This window comes from Triturus cristatus, chromosome 6 (genome assembly GCF_964204655.1).
Source record: "Triturus cristatus chromosome 6, aTriCri1.1, whole genome shotgun sequence".
Lineage (NCBI taxonomy): Eukaryota > Metazoa > Chordata > Amphibia > Caudata > Salamandridae > Triturus > Triturus cristatus.
The window spans coordinates 1799323954-1799349482 of record NC_140589.1 but is presented as its reverse complement, the minus strand read 5'-3'; the positions used below and the strand labels follow the sequence as shown (position 1 = coordinate 1799349482).

General features: G+C 39.8%; 1 protein-coding gene across 2 annotated transcripts in view; it reads right to left on the bottom strand.

Annotated features, from left to right (window-relative positions):
- Positions 1–25529, bottom strand: part of LOC146822031 (clusterin-like) — a 416491-nt gene that overhangs the window by 103651 nt on the left and 287311 nt on the right. For both annotated transcript variants that reach the window (XM_085609414.1, XM_085609415.1), the window contains exon 7: positions 7320–7510. In XM_085609414.1, coding sequence (XP_085465540.1) covers positions 7320–7510 — 191 coding nt within the window. The remainder of the gene's footprint in view (positions 1–7319; positions 7511–25529) is intronic.

Sequence of the window (25529 nt, the reverse complement as noted above, 5' to 3'; positions counted from 1 at the left end):
CATATTTAACTTTCCCACTAGGTCCTACTACATTGTGCAAAAATACACCCATGCATGGAAAGTTAAATGGCACCTATGTACTGAAGTACTTATTATGCCATTCACGAGAGTGACAAGGAAAACCCCCCTATGCAGACCTTGTGGGTGATAAGGTGGGGTTCATGGTATTTAAAAGTGGGGCATGTATAGGGTGACCAAATTGTGCGACCCAAAAATTTGGACATTTCACAAAAATAGAGGAAGGACTATAAATTTACATCAATAAAGTGGCAAAGAATGACAACCCTCATCCTCACAGAAACACAGAAGAGGTCCTAAGAAAATAAATAAAATGTAATTTTTAAAACCAGCATCATACCTATTAATTAAAATGCTTCCTCATAACAGCTGCTTACTAGCCCTGCTTTGGAAAACCTAAAAAAGTGCCTCTCAGTGTACCCTCTCAAAAAACCGGGACATGAGCCAATTTTACTGAAATCTGCCAGGTCAACTGTTGGACAATCGGGACGGTCCGGGCGAATCCGGTATGCCTGGTCACCCTAAGCATGGTAGAAATTCAATGTTGCCATGTCCCAACAGTACCACACCCCCAAAAACAGTTTTTACTGTTGAAGGCTCTGGCTGTGCTATGAGGAAAACTACATATTAAAATATTAATTTTGCTATCTGAGGTTTGGACAAGTTAGTGTAATAGTTCAACTACTATTTTTAATATTAATAAAAAATTCAATTGAATGACGAAGTTTGGATTTTTGATAAGTATTTAGGAGAAGTAACTTCTAGAGAGTTACATTTTCCCAGCCTGAAGCTCTTGGAGACTAATTTGTATCAGCCTGTCAGCAGCAGCCTCTCTAGTGCTTGACCTAAATGAGGTGTGAAAACTGCTCTCAGAACAGGGCACTGGCTTAGGCTTGGTGAAAGGGATCTCCTATAAAATATCTATGCATAACAAAACACAAAAATATCACAAATTAAATCTTGATTACAAAAATATTGGCTTCCTATAATTAACTAGTAAAACCACAAATATTGAGAACACAAATATCGTTGTTAAAAATCTCGATTTTTACCTATATCGAAAACAAAAACATCGGAAACAAAATTATCATTACATTTACTTAAACATATGATATGTCTAAAATATTGATTCACACAATATCGGCTGCAATATTATCGTCAAAATAATTAAGGGCCCCATTACGAGTTCGGCAGTCCATTGGACCACTGAACCTGTGTTAGCGATCCATGAACCACCAGACTGGCAGTCCACTCGCCGTATTACAGGTTCGGCAGTTGGACTACTGCTACCACTGGGATCCTTGATCCTGTGGCAGTGATGCAGCAGTTAGCTGGTAGTGCCACTGTGGTACCGTCGATCGACCCTTTCCATGGTGGTGAGCAACGCCATGGAAAGGATGGTGGTGAAGCAACTCAGGGGGCTGATGCCTTGGGAAATGGGTATGCATGCAGGGGGGCACATGGTGTGGCCCACCTCTATTTGTGCACCCCCTGTTCCTGCTCAGAAAGAAATGCACTAAATTGTGCATTTCTGCCCGTGCAGGAACTGGCTGCAGTGCTCCTTACGGCGATACCTTGCTAAGGCACAGCCATTGGGACTGCTGTTGCACGACTGCCCAACAGGATTATACTTGTAATACGGCGAGCAGTCAGGCTATGGGTTTGGCAGTCTCACAGCTGGGTGCTGGCATGGCAGCACGCTGCAAGACCAACAACTTGTAATTAGGCCATAAATTATCATGAATATATATTTAAACCAACACTTCTTACACTTCTTACATACAACAATGAATCCAAATAAATCCAAAACATTTCATACTACATAGTTAAATTAAATAAAAACATGTTAGATCAGCAAAATATTTACGTACACCTCAATAACTTATTTAATTAAAATATTAACAATACACCTTCTAAAACAAATTGCCATTAACTACAAATATTTAAACCACAAACAAAATATTTTTATATATATATATAAATACATTTATTTTCAAAACTATCAAACTATACATCACACATCAAAAATAAAACCTTAATTAGTGTTTACCATAGAAGGACGCAATTGCTAAAAAAAATCCAAACTTAACCAACCAATAAACTAAAACTATAAACAATTTTAACCAATAAAATCAAACCAACCATTAAATCAACAATATAAAGTGCACACCTATTTAAACCACTAAATACTCTCTCACCAGAGAATACTAGAAGAAATATATACATCTAAACAACTGCCAAACCATAAGTAAAGCTTATATTTAAACAAAAACTTAAATGTTATTAAACTTAAAAACATTAAATAGCAACTAAGGTCACCCCTGTATGACGGCAAACTGGCTCCAGCGCTCATCGGTCCGCTTCGGCAGACCGTCGCCATTTGGCATGCGGCGCAAGCCAAGCTAGGGTGGCGTGGGGTCTTGACCCCACTCACACCTCTGTGGGACACAAAGCAGCTCGGAAAGCTTAGAAGCAGCAGGGGCTTTGAAAATTAGGACAACATCGGGATTTCTACGATTGGCGACATGTGGCACAAAGGTGAAATAATTACATTTGCGCGTCTTCAACAGCAATACGAGCTGGCATCCTCCGAGTGGTTCCGATATACACAAATCAAGCACGCCTTGCTATCGAGAATGGCGACTGGCGCGACAGTACCGGAGGCGTCGCCCTTGGAGGACAGATTGTTAACGGATTACATGCCAAAAAGGGCCACGTCGCTTACATACCGTAAGCTGGTCAACAACCTACCGGACCCAATGGGTCCTCTCCGCGAGAAATGGTCCAGGGATGTGGGCGAATTTGATGACCCGGAGTGGCGGGAGGCGCTGGCTTCACCGCGAGAGGCGGGCATACCCTCGAGGCTCCGGCTCATACAGCTCCGTATTCTGCACCGCTCCTACTACACCAGACACACTCTACACAGCATTGGTAGTGCGCCACATCCGTTCTGCTTGCGCGGCTGCAGGGAGGTGGGAAATTTCTTCCACACCATATGGGAATGCCCCGTACTCCAGGAGTACTGGAAGCAGGTGATGCGGACGCTGTCGCAGTCTGGAGGAGTCTCGCTGGTGCCGGAGCCTAGACGCTGCCTACTGAATATCTGGGAACCTAATGACCTCACGCGCCAGGCGCAGGGTTGGGCTACGCTAGGGATTATGATAGCCAAGCGCAACATAGCCCAAAAATGGGGAACAGGGGAATTGCTGAAGCTAACCACATGGGGAGCCGGCATGGACGATGCCATGTTTGCGGAAAGGTCGGCCTTTATCAGGCGGGGTTGCCCTCGTAAATGGAGTAAAGTATGGGGGGCGTGGAACAAATTTAGGGGTGACATTTGTGACCCGCCCTCAGATCAAGATGATGAGGCCTTGGACTCGGACTGATGCGGGGAGGCCCGGAGGTGTGTGCACGGGGAGGTGGACATTAAAGATATATAGTGTTGGGGAAATGCTTCCTGAGAGGTTGTCTTTGGTGATTGCTATTGCACTGTTCTATACTGTAGAAATCTGCGTATTCAATTGTTGTTTTGTACTGCTGTTTACTAAGAAAATAAAAAACTAATTAAAAAAAAAAAAAAAAAAAATAGCAACTAAGGGCCCGATTCCAATCTCACTAGGAAAGCCCTCCGTAAGACTCAGATCCGGAGGACTTTCCAAGCGAGACGTGCTCTGGGAGTCCGAACGAGCGAGTACGATGCTGCCGTATATGCTTACGGAATCGGTGTGTTCGGACTCCCATTGAACTATATGGGAGCCCGTGTACAAACGAATACACAGGCTATCATAGCAGAAAAGGGGTGGTTGGAGAAAAGTGTACACCCTGTGGTGGGCACCCCATGGTGCCCGCCACATTGTGCTTGCCTGGATCGGGGGGGACCCATGGGCACACCCCGTGATAGAATCGGAGGGCCCCAGGTGAAGGGGGGCCTGTTAAGCCACCCGAAGTACGCTTCTTACAGCTGTTTTGTCTCGCTGAGACCAGGGTGAAGCGGCTGTCCGAATCGTGCATCGTACTCACTCGGTCGGAATACGGCTCCATAGCGCTGCACAATTTGGCTATGAACGAGTCGTACAGAAAGGATTGTGTCCCGGAAACAATTCGGTCAGCGCGTACGCGATCTTGGCATCGTACTTGGTCGTTCAGACCTGTGTATGATTCGGTCGTAAACAAGGGCTAAGAATCGGATCTGGGAAAGCCAAATCTGACTCGGAGGCCTTCCGAACGACATCGGAATCAAGCCCTAACTAGTAAAACACTGCTCAACTTCTATCTTTTTACATTGACTTCCTAAAAGAAAAAACTACAAGGTGAAAAACCGATAAACTGCCAGAAAATATCAACTATCACAACCCAGCAAAAAGATATCAGAAAGAAAGCATACATAAATTCATTAAAAAAACTATAAACTCACTTGAATAGCAAGCAAAACTAAACCTAACGATCTCAAACTCTAGAAACTACCAACAAATAAACATTTAAAATTAAACTTAGGTTTTTATTTTTCAACCAACAGAAAAGTCAGCACCTGCTAGACACCCCCAATGGAAAAGCTGCAGAAACGTGTGAAATATCTAAACAGAACATGAACGTAAGCATATAATGGCAATGTCCTCCCTGAAGGTATTGTCATGAATTGTTTGATGCATTGAAAAATTTTAGTAAATAAGTAATACTTTGGGGAAAAAATGATAAAACATCACGAAAATAAAAAGATTTTTGATACATATTTATGCACAATATTTTGTGATTGATTATATGTTGTCCTGTTAGAATATTGGTTGTTGAATATTGTATACTTGCATCTAGCATTCTTTTCCACAACTATCACCTATCCCCACTTTAAAATGTTTAATTGCACAAACTAAAAAGCTACCAAAGAGATCCCATCTGCCCCAAGAAGATACCGAGATATACACACACCTGAACATTTAACTATTAGCTATAATGAGGAACCTTTCATTTTACATGACTACCTAAATAATGAGAAACAAATCCTAATATTCTATAGAGCAGATAACCTGGGGCCTCATTATGGGTTTGGCGGTGTGGGAGCGGGGCGGCATGCCATCACATCGCACCCACACCGCTAAACTCCACCACCAACCACAATTTGTAATCTGGGCCGCCTTTCCTGCGGCAGCTGGCCCATGGCGCTGCCTTTTAAAGGATCATAGGAGGAGAGGTTTAGAAAGGCAGTGTGGTGGGACAGCACGGCATGGCTTGTAAACTCCATGGTGTGCTGGAACAGGGGGTGCATGCAGACAGAGGGGTACACCATGTGCCCCCCTGCATGCAACCCCAGCCCTGTTGGAGCCACTTTGTTTCTTCACCACCACACTTTTCATTGTGGGCTCACCGCCATGAAAAGTGTGGCGGTGAAAAAACTCATAATATGCTTGGTGGTGACGCAGGGGCACCACCAGCATATTGCGAGCCTCTGACCATGGTCAGACCACTGTGGGCCATCAGCCAGGCTCTGCACCCAAACCCCTGTGGGTAGGCATTCCAAGCCGTGCACAGGCAAAAAGCGTGAAATGTACACAGATTTTTTAAACCTTAATTTCTCAAAAACGACACTGAACAGATTTACACCAAATCACAAAAAGCAGGCTATCTGGGGTTATCTAGCTTTCTGCCAAATTCCGTTCAACCATGTTTTACTTCAGTTAACTATAACTGGTGAATTTCAGTGTTCTTTTAGTCAGTGCTCATTTGTGAAAAAACAGTGCCATGGATCTTGTCTGGAGCCCACTGCAACTTGCACCACCCATTGCCCTTGCCACCATTGCCAATAACAGCACCAAGACAACTACTATCACACTCTTCCAAGTGTGACAATTTGGACTGTTCCAGGCCCACAAAGCTATAAGAATGGCTTGGAAGGGAGGGGTGACTAATTTTTAAGGTATATTGAATTAATAATTAACTATTGTTGTGATGGTCTCTAAATTAGACAAACAGCACTACCATGTGACAGACACTGACAATTAAGTGCAAAGTGTAAAATGTTTTTTTGTTAATGGACATTTTCACCTAACTAAATGAGACAAACAGCACCACCATGTGGCAGACTATTATAAGCACTAACAATTAAGTGCAACATTTTTACCTAACTATAAAGTCACTTCAAACTTTGTTTTTTCTGTGAATTTCTACAATTTTTGTAACGTAAAGTAATTGACTATAGCCATACTCTACTATGCCAAAAGCTTATGAATGAAAGGTGTGCATGGTATGGGGATTGGTTCATGACCTTGTGGACAGGTAACCATGCACCACAAATGGCCAAAATGCATACAATATGCATGAATTTTGAACCTCAATTTCTCCAAAATTACTCAACTGATTTACACCAAATCATGAAAATCACACTTCCTGGGTACAGACCTCGCTTTCGTCCAAATTCCATTTTTTCTGAATCTCTGTTCAATTTTCCTAGGGATAATTGCTTCAGAAAAGCATGTTTTGGGCCCCCCCTTATTTTCTACACCCCCGCTTAACGGATCACCCCATAACATTATAGGAAGGAGCTGAGGTGGATGAGACTTTTGTTTGCAAAGTTTCATGAAAGTTAGTCAAACAGCCTCGAAGTTATTAGGAAACCCAAACATCTGTTCCCTATAGAAATGTGGTTCTAATCAGAACTGCCAAGTGGCGACCGCCACTGCTTACTGTTACACTGTTTAATATTGTTTGATATTGCCATTTCAAAGTTATGGTGAGATCATAACCCATGAGGCCAAATGGTTTGTCAATGACACCAGAACCACTTAATGGTAAGCTAGGACAATATAACACGTTACCTGTTAGGTATTTCTTTATATTCCATATTTAAGTTGGGTTATTTGGGGGTAGTTATCTTGACAAAAACTATTTTATTTAAACTGCAGCTAACAATGGGCACTAATTAGAATAAAAGTATATACAACTTGTTCAACTTTTGTGAATAAATCGTTGATAAAATAACGGATACTGGGGCGGGCCAGTGGATTTATGTCATGCTGTGGCTGCATCATTTACCAGATAATTATTGATTTACCACGATGGCTACATAATTTGCGACATAAAAGCCTAACTTGCTGAGGTCACAAAAAATTATGTTTGTAGCTCAAAAAGATTAAAATAAGGTGCCACGTAACTAGGTTTTTTGCTGCATGAATTATAGAACTTTGTCACATAAACCGCATAAACAGGTCATTCGGGTTACATAATACTGGTAGTCCTGAGTGCATTAGGTATTATGTGCCATTGCAGATGAGCTTTTAGTGAGAGAGGTCATTTGAAGGGATGGGTCTTACCATAGTGGGTCCCGTAGGCGGCTGTTGCCCCTGGTCGGGCTTCTCTGAGAGGCTGCTTTTGTTTTGAATTTCTTCTTGGTATCTCTGAAGCAGAGCCTCATACAGTCGTGAGTATTTTTCAGCCATCTGCAAGGCGGCTTGATATCGTTCTTCGATTGTACCCTCCTCCACTGATCGTTTGCCATAACATCCTGAAAAAAGGAGAGACAGGCTGAAGCAGCACCCAACATACCATGCCAAAATTTCGTAAGGTCCAAAAGCAACAAAAGTGTCATTCTCAGGTCTCGTCTATAAACAGTTTTGGCGAAGACATATTGGGCATGATTCACAAAGAGCCTCCGCACTCATGGCAGAGGCCCCGCGGTTGTGGGGGAGTCTCATTGCAGAGATTCAGCCCCAAGTGCAGAGACTCCCCCACGACTGCGGGGCCGCCAGTACGAGTGTGGAGGCTCTTTGAGAATCATGCCCATTGTTTCATCTCTGGAGCATTTCATAATTACCATCTTCTTACTGTATAACTTGGGTTCTTTCACTGCTGATGTAAGGGAACTATTTTTCTTCAATTTTAACACTCCATAGGAATGCATTCTCTCCTGTGCTCTTCTCCATTTCTCCCCTACCCCTCCCCATTTTTTATTTATACATTCTTTAAATAATCCAGATGCACAATGCTACTGGACTTGATTCTCTGCCTCCCACACCAAAGCCCGTCTGTTGCTCCCCCCTTTGAGAATTACTTTTTATTTGTATTTTTAAAATACTTTGTGCAGGGGCCTTGCACCTGCACACTGCTACTTTATGTTCTTCTGACTGACCTCAGGCAAGTTTTTAAATAGGACACATCATTGACGTTGCTCTAGGTATTGTGTTCTTGCAGTTGGCCCTCATTGCTTCTTTTGATAAGCCCAACCATTTCATACTAATCAATGATCTTCAGAGGTTCACCCTAGTGGGATCAGCCCTTAAGTAGTTTGTCTCCTTCATTCAAGGGCACTCTTAAGCTATCTTTCTGCACCAAGGCCAGTGTTATATAGCTTACATTTAGTCTCCATTTTAGCTTTTTGTTTTAATTTTGCATCGTTTTCTAATAGTGGTTTGCACATGTTTTCCCTAATGTGAGAATATGCCATGCACACATTTACTTCTGCTCTACATTGTAGCCCTGTAGTCTGCACATTTAGTTTCAGGGTCGCACAACTGAGAACACGATGCCTCATTTTTATTTTCTCGTAGGAGTGTAGTCTTCTGGTTTAGACTAATTACAGACGTTGTTCTGCACCCTTGGCAGAGTGTGATATGCGTGCCGTTTTATTATTTAAACAGTGTCCATGCTGAAGTCGGTGAGAAGTTCACTTCCCACCAGCATTATCATGGAACGCTGCTGTAAGCTGTGACTGAGATGCAGTTCCGCTGTCCCTGCACATCATGCTGAGAAGGAAGATAGCCATGCAAGAAGAAGTGAGTAGGTTTGCACCCTCAAGTTTGGGTGCATTTATTAATGCACTAGGGCCAGCTTCCTGACATACAGTCCCAAGGTATGGGGTTGGTTATTCCAATAGGCCTGGCAGATGGGTACTCCTAACATGCTCTCTTTAGCATAGAGAAATTAGTAACGTATAGGAGTAATCTTAGTAACATAATAAACAATTAACATGGTTGAACTGTTCCTATTTTTAACCATTCTAATAACGCTAATAACAATGTATCTTATCTTTCTGACAATCACAGTTCATGTTTTATTTACAAAGATGAGAGCTTTTCAATAAGCATTTGAAAATGCAGTATCATAGTTTTTCTTGGTGACACTTTGGACATGCATAAGTGACAAACGAAAGGCTTAGATCTGTTTCTATGAATTCCTTGGGAATTTTAGAGTCATGTTCGAGGTTACTAACAACATCATTAACTCTGTAAGGTTAGGAGTTTAGAAGGGGTAATGTGAGCTAGCCAAAGATACCATCATTTGCTAATTATATAAAAAGATTCAGTCTCTGTATTATGAAGTTTTGCTGTTCTAAATACACATTTCTACTGGATTCGTATAAACCATATAACATGGTGCCACTAATGTTTAAGTTTTTTTAACATATTTAATGGATCTTCTGAGTAGTTTACTTGCATGTGTCCAAGACACTTTTATTACCTCTATAGAGAGAAATCCGTGGTGAGAAGGGTTTGATCCTTTTTCAGCTTAATCGAAAGCACCTATTTATCTCTGTATGTTAATCAAACTTGATTGTTTAAAAGGAGTTTCCCCTATAGTGTTTTCCTTTCTTTGAACTCCATTCATTAATTATGTTGCTACCAGCAATCCTTACTCTTGATTGCAGACAAGCAATAACTGCACACTTAACTAGACATAGGCTCGCTAAGGCGTTGGAGAAGTTACATTCATGGTTGAGGCACACGAAGTTACAGATGTGAGGTCTTTTATTTCTGGGTTGATTTTCCAGCAGCCAATGCAAATTCTCTAACATTTAACAAATACCCTGAGGCTGCAGTTCCAGCTGCTTATAAACCTTATGAATATTTAGAAATGCCATTAACTGACTTGCAACATCATAATTGGTTCTAAGGTGCCCTCCCACATACTGTTCAAAAAGTTAGACTGGGTCCTCTCAATAAAGAAAGGGCTACCTGGCCAGTCTTAGCAGGCTATACGCCTCATCCTAACGCAAAGGCATTACCCCAGCGTGACACGCTTGCTCTTTAAACCATTTGGTCAGACTGTATCACCGTTTGATTCAGTATGTTTGATGTAAATCGCTACTGTCCCAGCTAGGGCTCCTCAAGCTCGTCAGGCTCAGCTAGCTATGCCTGCAATTAGTCCTATTACCATTAATGCCATTATGGGAAAAGTCCCTAACTAACGGGATTAAATTCTGTTTCAGATTGCACAAAGAGAAATTCAGTTTGAGGCAGTGTTTCCCCATACAGGGCCCCATGATACATTTTTAATTTTCACTATGTGTCTTCCACTTGGTATGGTTCTCCCTGTTAAGGAGTGTAATACGTGGGGTACTGTTTTTGCAGCAATCTACACTATCATCCATGGTACTCCCTCAATTGCTGTTTTACCTGAAGTCCTTAAACAGATTCGCGCTGAAAATAGAGCAGCCCCTGCTCTGGATTTAGGGATGGAACTCATTTGCAATGTTGCCAGTGTCCTCAATTATTTTAAGTAATATTTAGAGGGAGGCAGCTTCTTTGGTGATACACCAGTGGCTCACTGAAGTTCCTCCAGCTGGCCAGGAACTCAAGTTCATAAAAATATTTTCCGAAACCTATACAGCTCTAAGTTACAATAGTGTGGTAATCAGGCCTAATAAGCCAAAAGTTATGGTGTTATAATGGGGTTTCTGGTTGGCTAGGGTATGTAGTTAAGCCAGGCAGAACCCACCAGTCTAGTGAGGATAAGGGAGTTACACACCCAAGATAATCCCTGCTCATCCCCCTGGTAGCTTGGCAGAGCAGCGAGGCTTGTCCCAAAGGCAATGTGTAAAGCGTTTGCACAACACACACACATCAGTGACACACTAGGCATACCACAAAAAGAGACTCCAAACAAGGTTACATAAAAATATCCGTTCTATTATACATAAAAACACACAGACCACAATCACATAAATTACTGTGACACTAGGCACTTTTGATAAAAATGCACGGATCATAAATCACTTCGCCATAAGGCAATTCTCATGACATCACATAGATCATAAAATTACTTGGCTACTAGGCACTTGCCATAACAATTAGTGCATAAATTAAATATTTATAGGCTGGCTGTACACATCATGAGGCAGGGTCTATTTTTATCATAGAGTATCCCAGGCCCGTTCAGCCCACACCTGTGGTATGAGACCCTTATCCTTGCCCTGCCAGCCTAATTTGTAGGCCGTGTTAAATTGAGCAGAGGGTCCGGTTTTACTGTATAACAAATGCCCTGGGCCATCCTTGTCACTCAGCCAGTATGAACCCCTACGTAGGCACTACCAGCCTAATCTGTAGGCCTTTGTTAAATTGACCATAGTTCTGCACCTATTTTTCTGAATAGCAGGCTCTACGCCTGTCTGACTAAAAATCACAGCCAGCTTCTCTCTGCGAGGCCTCCTGCTCCAAACTATAGAGCCCCCACCCTACCTGTGCGCGCAGAGTTCACTGGCGCAAAGTTCAGTGTCTCTCTCTATGCTGTCGGAATATAGCCCACCACATCCTGGGTACATCTGGCTATGTGAATAGAGAAGTTCCCACCACAAGAACGTCAGACCACGGTGATGGATGTGGCAACCAAGACATTGCTATATATTTTATTCCTTACGTTACATATTTTCTGCTTGCCCTATGCAATTTACGACGAGCGCTTAGCCTGAGAATATAACCTTTCGCCTAGTCTATGTTCTGCATTTAGTAGGATAGACATGACATTTCTGATAAATGTGCGAACCATGGTGTAATTGACGTAAGTAGGACTGGCGTGAGATGATGCATTTTCTTACTATCTCTTTCAAGATGTTTAATTTTATTTATGTAAGTATAAAAGGACACCTCACAGACTTCTCGTCGGACTACCCCACCCGTCTGTTGGTAGATGGCAGGCGGGTGTGGGTGATCCCCAAGAGCTCTTGTTTTTTGTTTTTAAGATACAATTTAACTTGCCAATATATTTGCTGTGTATGCTATTTTGTCTCTAAATTGGTGTCTTCTAATTTAGAATTTAATACTTATATTATAATTGCAAGGCTGCTTTCTTTTAGGTTTAAACGTGAGTATTCTCAGCATTTTAGATCAAATGTGTTTTGCATTCTGAGAACACTTTCCTTGATTTAAATTGTTTTTCATAGTGCATTTATAAATGTGTCTTTGAGGTTTGTATTCTGCACACGTTATAATTGCATTTTCAGAAGTGTCTCTCTTCAAACGATTTCAATGCCTTCTGAGTCCTATTGAGAATTAGACAAAAGTGCCTTCTGATTCACGTGACTCTCAGTGAATGCGAGGTCACTATATTTTGTATTTTAAATGCCTTTTTCTTGAAGTTGCACCTTCTAAATAAATCTGTTAAACCTTTTGGCTTAGTTTCCATGACTCAAATATTTATTTCCTTCATTTTAGTGTGAGCGTTCCTGCACACCCCGCCTCAAGTTAAGGTGCCCCCTTGTCCCCTAAATTGCTCCCTCGAACATTTGGCGAAGGGGCCCCCTAGATATCCTGGTGCCCAAAACGCTCCCTGTAACATTTGGTGAACCCGACGTGATGAGCAGTGCCTGCTGACAGGAGGAGACCACTGTGACCTCGGACGTAGACTAACCTTGGTGCCTCTTTCCTGACTGAACCACAGAGAACGGCGCTCGGGCAAGTTATTTTGGCTGCTTGATGTGCTGTGTCTCTTGGGAACAGTTTTAGGGGAGCGCCCGGGGGACATCTGTGTTCGTTGTTTCAGTTTTCCTGTCTAACTGGTCTCGCTTATTAAAAGAACATTCCGAAGCTAAAGAAACGTGTGCGTAGTGGACTCTGAGCCAAGAGGTGACGTTAGGAAGTTGTTTGAATTATGTGTTTTTCTTTTTATAAATAGACATACGTTGTTAATGTGCCTCTCTGAAAGCAGGGAGGGACTTCTGTCTAGTTACAAGGACTAACAGGGAAGGGAAGATTGCGTCTGGCATCTTCCAGTGATTACTTTGTTTTATAATTGTTATTAGTGGGGTTTTTTGTGCCTCTCTGAGAGCCAGAGAGGGGCCTCCGTCTAGTTGTAAGGATTGACAGGGAAGGGAAGATTGCGTCTGGTGTCTTTCAGTGTTCAATTGTGGGTTTTTTATAAAATAGATATAAGGTATACCTCTGTCAACTTATAAGGATTGACAGGGAAGCGAAGATTACTCTCAGTCAATAGTCCTGAGAAAGAAGACGAATCCTGTATCTGTCTAGCTAACAGGTTTTACAATTTCCTCTTGTGTTACAGTTTCCTCTTGTATAAGAAGAGAAGAAAGTGGTTTCGCCGGGATGTATTAGTTATTATATTTTTGCTAGCTTAAGCATTGCTTTTTCCTTTTTATTGAGCTTACATTATGGGTTTTTTAATCATTATAAAGATATATTTTATGTTACGGAGATAGAGTTTTCACATATTTTAGCCTGTCCAAGAGGGACAGGACGCCTGTGCAGGAAGGCAAGAAGTTTGCATGATGCAAATCTCAGCTATTTGCGGGCTCAGGTTTTGAATCCCGGATAAGATGTGCCACTCTACGTCTTGTGACTGGCAAGTGACGATTTATGATAAACAGTTATCAGACTTACTCGGCTTTTGCCAGAGACTGTCAGTATATATTTTTATTTCCAAAGACAGTCAGCATGAGTATTGTGTGATTATGGTTTGTGAACAAAATGCCGTCCAATGGGGTCTTCTGTTCTCTTCCTGTCTTAAAATGAAACGTAAAGACGTTTATTTTTTTTGCTATGTTATTTTAAGACATCCTTCTGTACGCTTTTAGGCCAGCAGAGGAGAATGCGCAAATAGTTCTGCGGGTTTATATATATAAATAGACGTGTACATAATATGCTTCACATTTTGTATAATTGAAGTGCGATTATTTTATGGTCAAATCTCTTTTTATTGTGGTCTTTTTTAGCATGCATTGTGGTTGTCTTTTCAAGCATTTGTGCCTGGCGCACCGACCTTTTATGTATTTAGTGAGACCAATAATAACTAGAATTGTAACTGTTTTTTATATATGAAAGTTGTTGCCTTTTTGTGAATAAATAGTATTATATAGTTACCCCTTGCCCCCCCAGCCCCTGTCTGACCCATGTGGCGCAGCCCCACATTTAATTAGCACAAGTCACTTTCAGATAATTGACCACGTAATGCACAACAACCAACACCGATTTGTTGAATTAGTTCTTCACATTTATAATTTGGGGTATGTACTTGGTGACGGGAGGTTGCGTCTGGCGTCTCCCACTTTGTGCCACGAATACATGTGTATGGGACTGCGTCTGGTAGCTCACATTTGTTTTGAATTTTGATTACCTATTTGGTGTAAATTGTATTGAACGAACGTTTATTTCTGCAAGGAATGGGAGGCATCTTATCGCATTGAGATTAACAGTGTCTTTTTTCCAACTGCGTGCTTCAAAAAGGGCAACTATTTTCCTTCATCACATCGCCTTGTGGGTTCCTCTTTCGGGCCTGGCAGCAGCCAACGCCTTTCAACCTCTTTCTCTTCATTGTAAAAAGTGTCCTTTGTTCGCCGCCTTTTTTTAGTTACATGCAGTGTACTTCAATAGCTATACTCTATTTCCCTCTTTTTCCCTCTTTCGGTCTGCATTTTGCGTCTCTCCCTCTCTTATCTGGCTTATGGGCCTTTCTCATCTCTTTCTCTCACAGTGGTATCACAGGATTTCACTACTGATTAGCGAGATTTTATATATGGGTGTACTTCTCTCTTATGCACAGCAGTGAGAAGCGATCAGCAGGAACATCTGGGTATGTACCAAGCACACCCACTTTAACTGAGACATGTTCAATTTGAGACCACACAACTGGTTCGCGGTGCATCCATTGGATACTGTGTCTAGCTTCCAAGTAGCTGTCTTCACGATTATTAATTACTTCTTTTTCATATTTTGGCACGGTTTTAAATAGGCTCCCCTATTTCACTCATTACACCCTGAATAAAGTACATTCAGTTCCTTGACGGTCACACCTTACGCTTTCTGGCATGCTTGCACCATAGTGAATATTGAGTCAAGTAGTAGAAAGAGGGGGAGGAAGGTTTCGCAGGCATTAATTGACCACGTCACACAGCACCCTTTTTACGTTTTCTGGTTGCTATTACGCCCTAGACTTGGTCCAGCATCAAATGATAGACCAGCCACACAAAAGAAAAAAGTGACATAAAAAGGTGAGGTCAAGGACTGCCATCCCTTACCGCCCAGAGCCCAATGATAGAAGATGTAATACTAGGTAAAATGGAGCTATTCCCTTTGATATTTTTGGATCATAGGCTTAACATAGTACATACAATGTTCTATGGCCCACAATGTTAAAAGATTAAAAATACCATCAATATAAGTAATATAGTTTCCTGACAGAAAAGAAAATACTTTCAGTTTCGAATGCATATGAATATCTCTCTATTTAGATGTCCAATTATAATTCATAAAATAATTTTTCAATATAGACCTGATGAATATCTTTAGGCATCCATATTTCAATGCACAAAAAGCTAAGGCCGACCTGGTCAGCTAGATTCACACTGAAGATTATACCAAATATTGCAGTACTAAGCAACTAAGTATGAAATAATTTACTCCTACCTGCATCCAAATTCAGCAGCAGCCAAGGCAGGCACAAGCGGTAGCCCGAATGCTAGGGTAGATCCAGGAAGTACTGCCACAGAGCGCACACAGTTGGAGTTAGCTAATAGAAAAGATTTTGAAATTGTGTCTCGTGGCCAAGGAAGTTAGTGACACTAGACTTAGAGCAACGTAAATGTCGGAGCAGATGGTGAACATTAGACAGAAGATTGGAATTAGCAAGATAAGACTGTTCTCTTCCGATTTCTTGTGCACAGAACTGCACGGAAGAGGAGAGATAAAATGATGGAGTGGAATGCACGCTAGCTACACCCAATTTTTGTTTTGGATCAATCTATAGGTCCAAAACATTATTGTAGGCCCTTAGGAGCAAAGCACTAGAACATACGGCGTTTACACAACGAGCATGACAGATAATGAACGTGGGTTGGGGTTGTGGGAGCCTGTGTTTGACTTGATGGTCACAGGTTCATGTGCTACTGGGTCTATTGAGCATTTCATCATTCTAAGGTGGATGTAAGGAGTACCATTGAGTTGGGGGAACGATAAAGATTTGCTATTTTGCAAAACAATACCATTCTGAGTGAACGTGCGCTTTACAAAAACGGCATATGAATAAGCTATATTTTACGTACAATAAATGGCAACACATGTGTCTGGATATTATGTGGTGTTGAAGGGTTAATAGATTTTTTCTTGGGCTGCCTTCAGAAGTAGCATTCCTGATCGACCACAGATTCTTGGCGTTGAGCCAGGCAGGAAAGAGACTTCCTGTGGTTGGCAACGAACATGAGATTGAGAGGAAGAATAGGTATGTGTAGAAATATATTTTTGTATACAGTTAAAAGAATACGTTGAGCTGTGGAAGTGAACAAGAGAAATAAGTTGCCTAGAATCACACAATTTGGTAACGGGGGAAGCCGAGATTGAATACAGTATTTCAGGTTTCACGTTGTGCAGTTTAGTGACGCAATATGTATGTGTCTATGTATGTATATACATATATTATCTACTGGTGGTCGCCAGCAGATAGTTATAGTTAGGACCGTGTTTCCATAGGAAATCTGAAAATTCTATTTTGAATAACTTTGGCGCCGGTTGACAAATCCTCGCGAATTATTCAAAATAGGTGGGGCGCTCCGCTCAGCTCCTACCCTGAAAGTCTCGGGGTGATTAGTCAAGCGGGGCTGAGAAAAAAGGGGGGGGTCCCAAAACGCGTTTTCCCCATGCATTTTTCCATAGGGACCTTTAGTCCAAGGTACAGCCCGAACGGCTGAACAGAATTACTTGAAATTTGGCAGAGAGGTAGTCCTCAGGTCAGGGATGTGCCTTTTGAATATCTGGAGTCAATCTGTTCAGTAGTTCCTGAGAAAATTTCAGTTGAAAGTACATATATATCTATAGGCGCGCACCGTGCGCGTACGGTAAGCGTACGGTAAGCATACCGTACGCGTACGGTGCCGTGCGCAAGCGTAATTCTGATTGGTGGTTACATGACAGTAAACATTCCAGGTCGAAATCAGGAAGTGTCGGCCGCCATTTTGTGTGTCTCACAGTGAAAAACAAAGGTGAATACCTTGAAAAGGGGGCAAGGTAGAGAGTTGCAGACCCAATAGCCTTTGTCAGGGGGTCCAAAAAGGACCAATAAGTGTGAAAAATAAATTTTTTATTTTTTTTTTTAAATCGCGGGGTGAGCGCACTGTGCGTACGGCGGGAAAAATTTTTTTTAAAAAAAGAATTAAAAATCAAAATTAAATGTTTAGATGTTGGTTGGCTCTAAAAAGAGCCGTTGTGTTCATTGAGTGTTTTTTTGCACCTACAAGTAAGTACCAATGCAGAGTCTAAAGTTCAAGAGGAAGACTCTGTTCCCTTCATCATTGAAATGTACACCGTCTCCTCTATAAATGTCTTGTATGTTGTAACGCAAGTTGTTGTGGTATATAGAACCCATACCATAGTCTCGGAGGAAAGCAGAAACAGACTTATTGACGTGCTTTCTTGCTTTGTCAATCTGCGGACAAAATTGGTTGGACCAGTTCCACTTTTGCCTTTGGCATATATTAGAATATACAAAGGCAGTTAGTTTGTGGAAAAAGTGACATCAATTGCACAAAGGTGTCCTTAATAAGCATGTCCAGACCTACCCCAGTTAAAGTGCCTAGGTCATTTCCACCACAGTGAACAATAATAAGGTTAGGCTGTGGGAGATGTAGAAAGGTTTGCACCAAAGGCATTAATTGGTGCCACTTTAACCCTCTCTGACCAATCCATTTAATGTCTACATTTGCCAAAGCAAGGTCTGTCACAATACCTCTTTTTTCTGCATACTTTTCACTTCAGAAGACATAGCTGTGACCTACAATCCACACTGTGAACATCTTTGAAGGAGATCTGGATGCACCCAGAAGGTGTCTTTCAGTAGAATGGCAATATGAAAAGAAAGATAGTTGTAAAATGGAGGCTAACATACTTTTTTTTTTTTTTTTTAAACTGATTGGCTGATTCAAACTATTTTACAGTTAAAACTAGGCTGTATGTTTAGATTTTTACAAGCATGTTTTGTATTGGCTCAGAAAAATGTGTACCCACAGATCATTACTTTGGATTGGCTGTTAGGTTTGAAAAGTCAAGCACTCTTGCTCTAAGGATTAGAAACATTGTGTGCTGAACTTATGACCTCTCTGCTCACAGCAGTGTTTTATGACCTGTTGCTATGGTAGCAGGCAGAAGTTATGTTGGGGGAAGGGATCGTTTGGAAAGGGTTGAAATTTGCAACCAATAGAAATGTGTGTTTCCATTTGAAAAAATTGTGGGAAGCACTGTGATTTGGAGTTAACATGTATAGGTGTGGAAAAAGAGAGGGAAACATTACCATTAACAGGTTCTGGTGAGAGGAGAGAGGTGTACAGCTCAGAGATTCTGGCTCTGATAATCTGCTGTTTGAGTGCCACATTTCTTTCTGAACTAACTACTTTTAAAGGTGAGTTATGAATTTGAGAGAGAATGTATGTGGTGCATTTTGATATAAATAATAGAAATGTGATTCTTCTTTTAAAGTTGTTTTTCACATTTTGTGTTTTGGGAGATATTTAACTGTCTTGAACTTGTAAGATATTATTGAGTATGTCTACACCATAAGTTAAGGTGTACTGGTTCACCCAGGAATAATGTTTTCTCCCTAGAATCACACCATGAGCCTGTGTGCACACAGGAATTGTTATCAGAGATTTAATTCGTGTTGCTCTTGCTCTGTTAGCCTTGCAATCGCAGGAAAAGGGCAGCTTGTTTTCTTGAACTGTGATGGTTAGCATTCAGCAGAAATCACTTTCTCACAAATGAGAGGCAAATGCAAACACATTTGAAAATAGCATGGTACATTTTCCTACCACTTTAAAAGTTGTGTTTTACATTTTATGTTAAGGAAGGTATTTAAGTGCCTTGAACATGTCAGATATTATGGAGTATGTCTTCACCATAAGTTAAGGTGTACTGGTATCACCCAGGAATACTGTTTTCTGCCTACAATCACACTATGAGTCTGTGTGCACAAAGGAATTGTTGTCAGAGAATTAATTTGTGTTGGTCTGGTTCTGTAAGAATGGCATTCATAGGAAAGGCGCAGCTTGTTTTTTAGAACTGTGATGGTTTGTATTCAGTATAAAAAAAGCTGTTTGGGCATGTGCTATTTTCTGATAATGAAAAATATAATGAAAATGTGTCAGACTGTTAGAGTAATTATCACTTGCTCTACCACAGTAGTAAGTGTGCTTTCAAATTGCAAATCAAATTTCGTTTTCTGCCTAGAATCACACCATGAGTCTGTGCGCACACAGGAATTGTTCTCAGAGATTCAATTTGTGTTACTCTGGTTATTTTAGAATTGCATTCATAGGAAAGGGGCAGCTTGTTTTAATGAACTGTGATGGCTAGCATTGAGTCAAAATTAATATGTCACAAATGAGAGGGCAATGCAAACACATTTGACATCAACATGGTAGATTTTCCTTCCACTCCTGCAATGGGTCATGTAGTTTGTACATGTTCAAAAGTCCAATTAATCCTTACCACCATGTAGTGTTACATACATGTCTCCAATGTTTATGCAGTTGCGCAACGATCAATGCAGATCTCTTTTGCACTTGACAGTAGACAGTCTCCAGAAGCACACTCTTAGCAGAGAGCAAGCTGTTTTTCATGTACAGTCATGCTTACTATTCAGCGCTGTGTGGTGTTTCAGATAGCAGTGAGTAATGCTAATACATTGAACATCACCAAGGCTCAGTTCCTTTGCTAGAGTGTAGTACGTCATTCAAGTTGCAAATGTTCATGGTCTCAAAAAACAGTTTGGGCATGTGCTCTTTTCTGATTTTGAAAAAAATAATGAAAATGTGTCAGACTGTTACAGTAATTATCATTTACTCTACCACAGTAGTAAGTGTGCTTTCAAATTGCAAATCAAATTTCGTTTTCTGCCTAGAATCACACCATGAGTCTGTGCGCACACAGGAATTGTTCTCAGAGATTCAATTCTTGGTACTCTGGTTCTTTTAGAATTACATTCTTAGGAAAGGGGATCTTTAATTCGTGTTGGTTTTATTGTGTTTTTCACTTGTAGGAAAGGGGTAGATAGTATTATAAGATTTGAAAAGCACAAAAAAAATATAGAAATAAATTTAAATTACATAAAGGTTATTTTTTTTTTAGTTTCTTTCAGATATTGCTCACCAACAGTGAAATAAATTAAAGATGCCTATAAAATCAAGGAAGAGAAAAGAACAGAAAAAAGATTTATATTTGAAGACAACTGGAGGACCCAAATTAGTTGAAGATCCTCATGTTGGAAAAAAGAAAAAGTATTCTGGTAAGCAAACTAAGGATTTTAAAAAAAATATCTTCAAAAAAAGAACAAATTTGAAAAATGTCCCCACTGCAAATAGAGTTTCAAGTAGAAAACAACAGGACAAAGTGAGAAATTACAAAATGCTAATGTACAATTAGAAGCAATAAAGATTGACTTGAAAAGAAAAACAGCATTTAAAAACATTCGTAGAAAAATGTTTCAGAGAAGAGTGATGTCCAATTTGCTAAAGGATGTGAAAAAATATAAGAAGAAAGCAAAATTTTATAAGCGAAAAAAAGATATTGAATCAATTGTAGCTAAGGCTTTAGTTTTAAAAAGAAAACTATTCATTTTAATTTTGAACAGGATCCGTACATTAGATAAAATGGTCAATGTAATGAAGTCACAAAGCAAAACGAAAAGAGTAGTGAAAAGAAATAACTTTTGTAAAGTGTTTTTAGGAGAATGGATGCATAGTTCAAGTCCTGAACCATTTTTTAATGAAGAGAGTTGTTTTCAAAGTAATAGTTTGCTGCATGCAGTTGACAACAGAGGTCGTGCTTATGAAGTGAAAGAAGGTTGTATAATGGAAAAGGAGAAAATGGTTCCAAGAAATGAGGAAGAAGTGATAGCTGATGAGCTTATGGGGAGACGTCCTAAAGCCCCAGTGTACACTTGGAATTGTAGTAGTATTTGTACTGTACGACAGGAATCTATTGATAAATTACGTGAGTTTCTAAGAGAATATAGTAAAAAAAAGTGTTAAACAGAAGATTAAGGTGCTTCAAAGGCTAGATCCATGTAGAGTGAGAGAGAATACTGGTTTGCAAGGACATTCTCTGACTTGTCTTTCTAGGAAAGTTTGCCAAAGTGTTTTTCACCATTTTAGGATGCTGGCAGTTCATCATACTGAAATGAGAAAGTTTGTGAGAAGATTGTATTTTGCTAAAAGTCCAGCAATAAAGTTAAATGAGTTGAATAGGGCTCTGTTCCGTGGATCTGTATCAGATGTAGAGAAGGTTACTGATGAAATTCAGTTTTGGTACTTTGGTCCGGAACAAGAAAGTGCAGATAATGACACAGTAATTGAAGAAAATGTGGAAGAGAATGTAGAACCCACTGTTAGTATAAATTTTGAGGATCAAATGACAAAATTTACTATCATCTCTAATGAAAGACCAAATATTGCTTGTATTTGTTGCCGGAGAAGCCATTATAAAAATCAAACAAGGTATGTTGATCTCTATAAAAAAAGAGAAGAAGAAAATAATTATGAGTGGTTGGATTTTTCTACATATTTATTTCTGGAAAATTGTTTTGATTTGGGTGAATATCACCGTATTTGTAAATACTTTTATAACAAGTTAGAAGAAAATAAAATGCCAGCAAGAGCTGTACATAATAATTTAGAATTGGTTCAAATTCCTGCAGAACTTAGTGATTTAAATACGTATGAGTCTATACTCATTCAATGTGTCCATCCTTTTCAGACTATAGTTCGTATGGAGCCCAAAACAGGCAAATTACCTCCTTCGGATTTACCAAGAGGTTTAAAAGGAAGAGTTGTCTATTTGCCATTGGATTTGAAAAAAAATATGGAAACTATTGATGCAGATAGATTGGAAACTGAACCATTAGTTATTTTGGTTAATGGAGTACCAACAAAGAACAAGAAAATTTGGCAGGAGCTGGTAGATGTACGAAAAGTACAAAGAGCACATTTATATTTGAAAAGAAATAATAAATGGTATGAAACAATTTATATGGATGAAGATGAAGAAGTTTTACTACCAGACTCAGGAATACCAGCTGGACAAATTGAAAAAGTGGATAAATCAAAAGAAGAAGAAATTTATGAACATTTCAGCATACATCCTCTTCATTCTAAAGAAGTTATGGCAAACACTATTGATATGTTCCAGATGAAAAAAGCACAAAGAACTCCAGTGAGTGTATGGGAGGAGAGCTTGGAAGCTCGTTGTTTTCCCCAGCTGTTTCCTACAGGAAAAGGTGGATGATATGATGAACGTCCAGTACAGATTCCTGCTTCTGAGTATCGGACTACAAGATTATATGCAGAAGATCCCAGATTTCGTCAAAGTATTCCTTATTTGTTCCATCTTTTATTTGAAAGTGACTTGTCAGCGCTATCTTATGCAGGAAATCACATTTTGAAAACTGGAGTACATCTACGTAATGTGTCTTCAAAGGATTTTATGAACAAAGTGCATCAGCGAGATGATCATTTGGAATCTCAATTGATTAATCTAATGGCTTGTCAGCGTGGGACAAATGAATATTGGTACCGACGCCATGGAGAATTGATGTATGTTACGGAATTTAGGAACTCCTACATGGTTTCTCACCCTAAGCTGTGCTGAGTACGCTTGGGATGATCTTCTGGATTTTCTTCGAGAGGCAAATTCAAATATTGAAAACATCCAATACAAGACAGCAGGAGAATTGTGCTCATTGGATCCGGTTAATGTTTGCAGATATTTCAATCATAGATTTGAGGCTATGATGTCCTTCATCTGCAATAAACAAATCCACGTCTTGGAGAAGTTGTGGATTTCTTTTGGAGAAAAGAGTACCAAGCAAGAGGTGCTCCTCATATTCATATGCTGTCGTGGATCAAGGATGCACCAAAATTTGGAACAGATTCTGATGATGCAGTTTTAAGTTTCATCGAAGGATATGCAACATGTGCTATACCTAAAAGCACAGAAGAGAAAAACTTAAAAGAGCAAGTTTTACGTTTCCAAAGTCATCGGTGTGGAAAATACTGTCGACGAAAGTACAAGACTAAAGAAAAATTCTACACAAAATGTCGATTTGGATTTCCACGACCTGTTCTTTCAAAAGGAAAAGTCAACAGTTTTATGTCAGCTGTGAGACATACTATTACAAGAAAATCACCTAAAAATACCTACAACCTAAGAAGAAAAGAAGAGTCAAAATATATAAACGACTACAACCCAGTCATTTTATCCATGTGGAATGCTAACATGGATATTCAGTATGTAGCTGACAATTCTATTGCTGTTGCTCGGTATGTCACATCTTACATCACTAAATCTGAGAAAACGGAGATTTCTCACGAGAAGTCTGTCAGTAAAAAGCTATACAGTTTCAGTTTAAAGATGTTATCGCATCGAGAAATTGGATCCTACGAATGCTCAGATAGGGTATCATCTGCAAGTCTGTACTTCAAATCCAGAAGAATAATTTGGGTAAGTTTAGGCCTTGCAGGAATGCGAAATCGGGTACTGAAATCAGTTGGAGAAATTGAATATTTGGCAGAGAATGACCCGGAAAGTACAGATATTTTGAAATTAAACATGTTGGACACATATTACCCAAAAAGAAGTCGTCATCTTGAGAACATGTGTCTCTATGAAGTGCTGCAGAACTACATTTTTACACGGAAAGCCACAGAAGACATCAACAATGGAAAATATAAAGTCATTGGTGAGGAAGGATGTTTGGTGAAGCAAACAAAAGGAAGTTTGATTAATCACAGGAAGCTGAGTTGCGACACTCCTGACAAAAAGGAATTTTACTACTTAGCACTTTTACAGCTGTTTAAACCATGGCGTTCAGAGGATGAATTACTTGGAGATTTTCACAGCTATGAAGATTCCTTTAATGCATGTAAAGATACGATTGAATGTAGTACTTTCACAAATTTTGTGCAAATGTTAAATGGAGAAATTGAACAGGAAGCTACAATTGCAGCTGAAGTAGCTAGAGACAGTTCTCAAGACAGCCAAAGTTCTGGAACACTCAGTGAAGATCCGCTAGGACAACCAATCGTAGAAAATGAAGCTGCAATAGCAATGACTGAAGTGGAAACAGCTATGAATCAAGCTCAGGAAGATTTAGTAGACTTAACATATTTGGAACAGCAACTGAATGAAGAACAAAAACAAATTTATGAAGAAGTCACACAAAAAATTGATCATGGATTACTACATGAAAATAAAGAGTGCTCATGTGCATCATTTGAACCAATCAGGATGTATGTGAATGGACAAACTGGAACTGGAAAAAGTTTCTTAATTAAAGTCATCCAAAGCTACCTACAGCAAAAAACAGATTCAACTTTGTCTTGTGTTGTTACTGCTCCAACTGGGTTAGCAGCATATAACATAAAAGGAATTACCTTACATCGCTTGCTAATGTTACCAGTGGAGCATGAGAACAAAATAGAATATCACAAGCTAACAGGAGAAGCATGCTTCGAAGTTTCAAGAGTGTTGAAGAAGATGCAAGTTCTCATTATTGATGAGGTAAGCATGGTATCAAACTTAATGCTTGCCTTTGTGCATTTAAGAATGCAGCAAATTCTAAAGAGAGACTATGACGTGTTATTTGGAGGAAAACATGTTATAGTTTTTGGGGATCTTCTGCAGCTCACTCCAGTTAAAGGACAACCAGTGTTTAATACTGTGACACATGAAGACACAAAGTAGTCATTAGGAAGTATTGGTAATGCGAATATTTGGACATTCTTTGAGTACAAGGAACTCACTACCAATATGAGCCAAGCAAACGATGAAGATTATGCAAGTATTCTGAAAGAAATCAGAATTGGACTACTCACAGAAGTTGGCAGAGAAGCATTACAGAGTCGGTTGCTACATAATTTATTTCCAAATGAAGAAATAGTTGCAGAGAAAATATACCAGAACATTGCAGAAAAAAATACTGTAATCTGCCTAATGCCAACACTACATGAATGCTCGATAATCAATGAGGAACTTTTGAAATTGGAAAAGGAAGAGATTAAGAAAATGGAAGCAGTGGATACATTCAGCATGAAGGAATTACTATTACATTAACAGGCAAACTGAAAAATAAATTGGATTCTCTAGAGAAGAACATTTCGAAAACAGCTGGATTAGAAAAAAATCTTTATGTTTGTATGAACTGTCGAGTATTTTTAAGAAGAAATTTGGATGTAGAAAAAGGTTTAGTGAATGGAGCTATGGGTAAAGTTGTGGGTTTTGTGAAATACCAGAAAAAAGATGGAATTGAATTTTTAAAAATAA